This window comes from Gavialis gangeticus, unplaced genomic scaffold, assembly GCF_001723915.1.
Source record: "Gavialis gangeticus isolate Ggan-Ray unplaced genomic scaffold, GavGan_comp1, whole genome shotgun sequence".
NCBI classification, from domain to species: Eukaryota; Metazoa; Chordata; order Crocodylia; family Gavialidae; genus Gavialis; species Gavialis gangeticus.
In genome coordinates, this window is record NW_017729028.1 from 36,351,704 (window position 1) to 36,358,575 (window position 6,872).

The 6,872-nt window shown below is 42.5% G+C and overlaps 1 protein-coding gene across 1 annotated transcript in view; it reads left to right on the forward strand.

The window, feature by feature from the left end:
- The window catches only part of LOC109300268 (cysteine-rich venom protein-like), a 30,930-nt gene extending 26,983 nt beyond the window's left edge, over nucleotides 1-3,947 (forward strand). Inside the window, exons 7-8 of the mRNA XM_019520951.1 lie at nucleotides 893-981; nucleotides 3,400-3,947. Coding sequence (XP_019376496.1) covers nucleotides 893-981; nucleotides 3,400-3,527 — 217 coding nt within the window. The 3' untranslated portion in view covers nucleotides 3,528-3,947. The remainder of the gene's footprint in view (nucleotides 1-892; nucleotides 982-3,399) is intronic.
- Nucleotides 3,948-6,872: the final 2,925 nt, after the last annotated feature.

A 6,872-nucleotide genomic window follows, 5' to 3' on the forward strand; every position in this document is an offset into this window, starting at 1 on the left:
TTCAGAGTGCCCCTCCTCTGACTCCTTGCTAATTGACGAGGATGTGTATTCCTCCTTAATATAGAGTGCCACACCCCCACCTCTCTTTCCTATCCTGTCCCTCCTGTACAGCCTATAGCTCTTGACATTCACCGCCCAGTCATGCGTTGAGTCCCATCACGTTTCCGTGATCCCCACTATGTGCGGGCTGGTGTCAGCCAGCAGGAGGGTCAGTTCCTCCTGCTTGTTACCCATACTACGAGCATTTGTGTAGAGGCATTTGAGGCCTCCTGTGGATGTGTGTACTGACCCCCTAGTCTCAGCGTTGCCCTGGCCCCTATCGCTTACCTGTTTATTCGCTTCCTGATCTACTCAGGTCCCTTCCAACCCTAGAAACTATGAAACTATGAACCATGCAGCTCATGTTTTATCTAACCTGTACATTTAAATCTAAGAAAACCATTAACATGTCAGTAAGTTCACATCAGGTTTTCTTTATTCATAAATCCAAATACTCATTCTGCTTACTTGATAAAGGACAGAGTAGTTGCTCTGAGGAGTAAGCTCACTTCTTACAAATGAAGGTTTGGAGTAAGTTTTCTCAGAGGACAGTTTTCCCTGGACCTTCCTCTGATGCAGTTGTTCCAAGCCAGTATTTGAGGTCTCTTTACAGGAAACCACCAAGGTACATGCATGAGATAGAGTCAGTCATCTACAGGCAGCAATAAAGGCAATGGTTCATTCAAAGCAAACCTCAGGTGTGGACACATGCCTTTTGTTACCTCAGATACTCACATTATGATATTTGAAAGAGAAGATTGATGTGTATAGCTAGAGTGCATGCAAATGAAAGAGAGTGGGTGTAAATAAATAGTGATTTTATATTTTGTTCTGTTTAATTTTACCATTTCAGAGGGAACCTTAAACCATTAATTAACACACCTTACAAATCAGGACCACCATGTGGAGACTGTCCTAATGCCTGTGATAATGGACTATGCAGTAAGTTTTGAAAGTTCAGCATCTCAAAGTGGAAAAGTCACTGTTTACTAGCACAGTGTTTAATTCCCATGACCGGAGGGTGTTTTGAAATTGTCAACTCCAAAAGCAGATGCAAAAGGCCAGGCTGTGAGCTCATTGCACATGACATGTAGGATCTCATATCCTTATCGTTGTGATTTCTTATTTGCGTGATGTTAGAAGTTACATGATAGACCAGTGTGCTAAGTCATAGACAAATAGCAGGACTAGCCGCATTTAAATCAATGGAGCATTCGATGGGCAAAGAAAGGAGGTATAAGTTTGTGAAAATGTTAAAGTGAACTACGAAGGCAAAATCTATGGGATGAGCATGCAAGGCATCTTCTACTTCATCTCCTCTCACAAGTGTGCAATAAAGTTATTAATTCAGCCCACATGTTCCATGGATACTTTATGTATCTCTTCATTATGGATACGAGCCCTTCAGTTCATAGAAAGGCTGGTTCTCAATCTATGGAAAATTCACTTATGATGGCAAAATCTCCTGCAAGTAGATTCACTGGCATCAATGAAACTAATGGCATGTTTGCATCCCTTCCCTAGGAGTGTATCCAAGAAGTTCATGAGGCTTTCTGTCTTCCTCAGAAAGCATCGTGAACTTCTTTTCCATTGTCCTACATGGTAGATTGTTGCAGACATTTGATAGCAACCAAAGCTGCTTATACTCCTCAACTAATGGTTATATAGTGTATTTAAAAACATGTGCTTATAATGTATTGTCTTAAAGTATTTTCCAAAAGCATAAAGGGTAAGACTGTGGGTTTAGATCTACTAAGGAAGTTAGGAGCACCCATAGAAATTGTATCTGAGGATCAGTGAAGGTTTTATAACATCCTTTCAACATGCAGAAAGAGAGAGAAACAGGGAAATCAAGTGCAGCCATTGCCCAGTTCTCCCTTAAGCCCCTCCACATTGCTGCTGCATCCAAGGGTGCTGTGAGATCCTGTTAAGGGTGCTGCAGCATGCTGCACTGTTAGGTGTGCAAGCACCTACATGACATGACAAATAGATCCAAAGAGGTGATACTTCCCCTCTGTGCAGCGTTAGTCAGACCACAGTTGGAGTACTGTGTCCAGTTTTGGGCACTGCACTTCAAGAAAGATGTTGATAGACTCGAGAGGGTCCAGAGGAAGCCACTCATATGGTCACGGGCTGACAAGACAAGCCTTATGAGGAGAGACCAAAGGACTGGGACCTCTTCAGCCTCCACAAGAGAAGGCTAAGAGATGACCTTGTGGCCATCTATGAATTAATTGGGGGACTCAGCAAGGGATCAGAGATGCTCTGTTCACCAGGGCACCTCTTGGGGTAAGAAGGAGGGGGCTGGACTGGATGATCTTCCAAGGTCCCTTCCAGCCCTAATGTCCATGAAATGTCTATGTCTATGAAATCTCTTGAGGTCCCTTCCAACCCTAGCATCTCTGAATCTATGAATCTATGATTCACACAATAAACCCAGAGATTTCAAATAGCGATCTGTAGTGTCAAAAACATTCTGACCTGTTGTGATCTGTCTTAGCTCTTGGTAAAGGAAAAAATTACTCTATTATTTTTTCCATAATCAAGAAAGCTAAGAAACAACATTTTCCAAGTGATATCCTGAGTCTAAAAAGGTGGGAACACTGCTCTACATTCACAACAAGCCACTGAACTCCGAGACTATAAATTTCAGTTAAGTGTAGAGGGCCAGTACAAACCCAGTACCCCACTAAAGTCGCCTAAAATCAGTGATGGATTTCATGTGCCACAAGCCGCCTACAGTGTGACCCTGCCCACAGGGGTGAGTTTTGCCCCTTGCTCTACATGAGAGGGTGCAAGGGTGGGCAAAAATGTAAAAGAAGCACACCAACTACCCCATGTCACCTTCCTCCCTTTCATGGTTTAGAATGACCAGGTAGGTTATAGGATTATAGGGAAGTAGGGCTAAAAAGGACATCACAAGGTCATGTAGTCCAACCCCTTGTTCAAGGCAGGATCATTCCTCACTAAACCATCCTAGCCAAGTGTCTATCTAATCTAATATAATGATCCTGTCAACAGGATAAATTAGACTGGTAAATCTGGCTGGTTTATCCTTGCACTGAAGAGTCTAATAGGAAATAAAAGGACAACACTGCAGTCTTGGGTCATTCCAATAATCCTTGCCTCAAAATCTGACTTTCCCATGTTGCAATTGCTTTCATTTAATAGGGGAGGAGGGTCTTTCACTTCTAGTGGCAACAGCTTGTGGACCAACTGAATAATACTTCTGAGTGCAATTAGACTTTTTGAACACTATGGGGAAGAATAAAATCATTCAGGGAAACTTGCATAAAAGAAAATAGTTTGGGATTTTTTTTCTCTTAATAATGTCTAACTTAAATTTTATGTCATTTTTAGCCAATCCTTGCAAGTATGAAGATAAGTACTTAAATTGTCCAGAACTGGCAAAGTTACCTGGATGCAACAAGGATATAGTGAAGGACAACTGTCGTGCTTCCTGCCAATGCACCACTGAAATCAAATAACCAGTTTGATTCATGCATTTAAGATAATTAAGCCACTGACGACAGTGATTTTTACAAAGCTGAAGTCCATCTACCAGCTTTTATGAATGCAGCCTTTCTGATTTTCAGGGGTAACTCACATGACTAAAGGCTGAGGATATAGGCTTTCACTTACATATTCTACCTTGATTACATTTCTTTCTTGAAAAAATGTAGCATATAGTTGTTACTTGGCTGAAATTGGACATGGTACAAACTAGGCTTTTATAACATTTGGTGACCAGGATTTTCTATTAATTTCAACATCATCTTCTGCAAAATACCATTTTAAATGCTATATAAAGGACTGTCCTGCAAAGATACACTTGTCTAGGTCTTGTTCCTCCTAGTAATGCCATTGATTTCAGTAGCTGAGGTACTACCATCTTCATTCACATTGAAAATCAACTTTCTCCCCAAAAGCTTCTTCTACACATTCACATTTACTGTGCAGTAACCAAAATGACTGCACAGTGCAGGCACACATCTACACATGTGTGCTAATACTGGACGCTAAATATGGTGACATGCTGACTTGAGCATACATTTGATACCTGTGTCATGCAGGTATCAAATTTGCGCCCGGTTACTTACTGCGAGGTAATGCACGTGTAGATGCCTTACTGTGTGGGCTTACTTAAGACTAAAGTTAGTTGTCAGACTAACTTTAGTCCCATGTCAGTCCACACACAGCATTAATGCACTTGAATGCCTGCCTGTGTAGATACCAGCCTATTCCTGCGCACTGCGCAATAACTCAGTACGCAGTATATTTAAGCAAGCATAAATGTAGACATACCCAAATAGTCCCAAATAGATGCCATAGGACAAATCCAAGCCGTAAGGGTCTACTTAGTGGGTGCATCTACATGAGACATTTTCTGCAATTGCCTAATTAGCTCTGCCATAAACATCTTGCATGTACATGTGCAGTACGATTAGGACACAGGAACCTAATAAATTCCACAGCAGGGTAGTACTTGTAAATACAAGTACTAACCTACTGAGGAATTATCTACTACGCAGCAACACATGTGTAGGCACTGACCTGGGAGTAAATTACTATCAGCCCAGCTAGCAGGGGGCCACACTCATTCCTATTCCTTAGCCATATGGCTTGGCAATTGCAGGAGCTTTGTGGCCCAGTCAGCTGCTCTGCCCCTGATGCAGTCACCCACCACTCAGGCCTGACCCTTGTGCTTCCCTGCCAGCCTGTGGCTGCCCCCCAGACCTCAGGCCATGCTGCACCCAGGAGTAGCTTACTGTGGAGCCATTTGCCCCACAGTTTATTCAATCCCATTAACTGCACATGTAGATGCGCCCAGTGGGAATAAAAGTAGCAGAACTGTTCCCACCAGCACTACTTAGAAATAAAGCCTGCCCCTTTTTTCTCACATCCACTGTTACCTTATTCTGCAAATAGCATCAGTGTCCTCACAGTGAGTTAAGGCAACAGAATGTGACCCATTGAAATCAATGGATTTATTCATGGGTGAGGAACCTCCTGATCGTGAGAAAGAATAAAAAAAATCTGGCTCTCCGTAAAAGGAAAAAAAACTGTTGGAGAAGAGGGCTCAGTGAACCTATTTATGTTGCTAACTAGTACTAAAGAACATAGGAATCATGGAACAGGGCCTAAATAAGGATAATTGTTTTAATGAGAAACGGTGAGCTATTGTCTGAATTACTTTTCAAATATTTCCCATGTCTGTTTTACTGATTAAACTATATTTTCAATGCTAAACAGTTTGCATTGGCTTTCTTTCATAGTGATATACTTAACATATCTCCTCTCCAGCTTCCACAGCGTAAGTCCTTATAAGAGTTCTTTGTCCTGCTAGCTTCAGTGCTGCAAGCAAGCACTTGACCAATATCCTGGAAAACAATGCAGAAAGCTCATGCAATTTAGGTATATTTTGAAAAGGGGACATGTCTCTGATAGAAAAAGATACCCCATATTATTTAAAGTGACAACAATTTCATGAGAAATGCATGTAGCCTTCTTTGCTTATTTTCAAATTCAGTCAGGCACACACTTTGGACCCTTCCAATTCCCTCCAACCAGAGCAGCACATCTGTGGGGAGTGGTCACACTTTAATGGAGCTGAGTTATGCAGATGAAGAGATAATCCTTCCCTAGGGTGTGGGCTTCTCTCTGACTGATGAGTCTCCTGCCTTGATAATTCTTTTAATAGAATGAGCAGTGGCTTGAACTCTGCAATCAGGCTGGCATCAGCACACAACACAGCTTTTCATCTGTAGCACATGCTGTGCAAGTGTTTGACTGTATCCCATCTGCAAAAATAAAGAGCATAACTATCTGTCTGTCTGTCTTCCATAAGCATGCATCTCCTTTTCCCATAGCATTTGAGTACAGCAGAGTTAGTAATGTATTTATTTGTGTACCCTCTCAGGTAGGGAACCGCTATTATCCACAATTTGCTGTTGAGGAATAGAAGCACATAGATTCCAGATCCTCAGAACCCCGAAGTGCCTCAAATGGGACATAGTTAGGATATAGGGACTTCAAGCCAAGGGTGTGACCCTCAGAAGTCTATCTAGCCCCTTGGACAGCTATGTACATCTAGGATGCATGCATTTCAACCTGTAAAGTTCTCTAGGTGCCCACACTTCTGTTTCTGGACATGCCATGAATTGCTACCATTTTGCTGGATCTGAGCTACTCAGCACCTCTTCCCTAAGCCTGTTTAGGATCCTCATACAAGGTTTCCACATACCAACCTTCTCTCAAATCACCCAAGAGGTCTAATCCACCCAACATTGGGCCTCAGTGCACTTTGCCATTGGTAGCAGGATGCAAACAAGGGCTGTGCCCAACCCACCACAACTTGTCCCACAACTCTTTGCACTGCCTGGCCTCTGGTTGCTTGCACCGCTGTAGCCACAGTAGTCACTGCCAAAAGGGATCCATCAGGGATACAGTGGCATTGTCTCTTCCTCCCTTCCCACAGTGTACCTCAGTGACTTCCTCAGAACTACTATTAGGACAAAGGGAAAAACTTGCCATGGAAGTTGTAGCATCTGCTTCATTGGAGGTTTTTTAGGAAGAGGCTGAATAGGCATCTGTGTAGGATGGTTTAGGAATAGTGCACCCTGCAACTGTGCAGGGAATTAGATTAGTTGATCTTTGAAGTTACATCTTGGTTTTGCAATTCAAAGTCCCTTACATGGCAATTTCTGGCAGAGTTGGGGGTTGGGCTTCGTAGCTGACAACAACAAGGAGCTGTCTGCTCTCCAGAATTTAAATTATGCATATTCATTAGGGCTGTGCGAAATTTTGCTGGCTGTTTCATTTTGACACTGTTT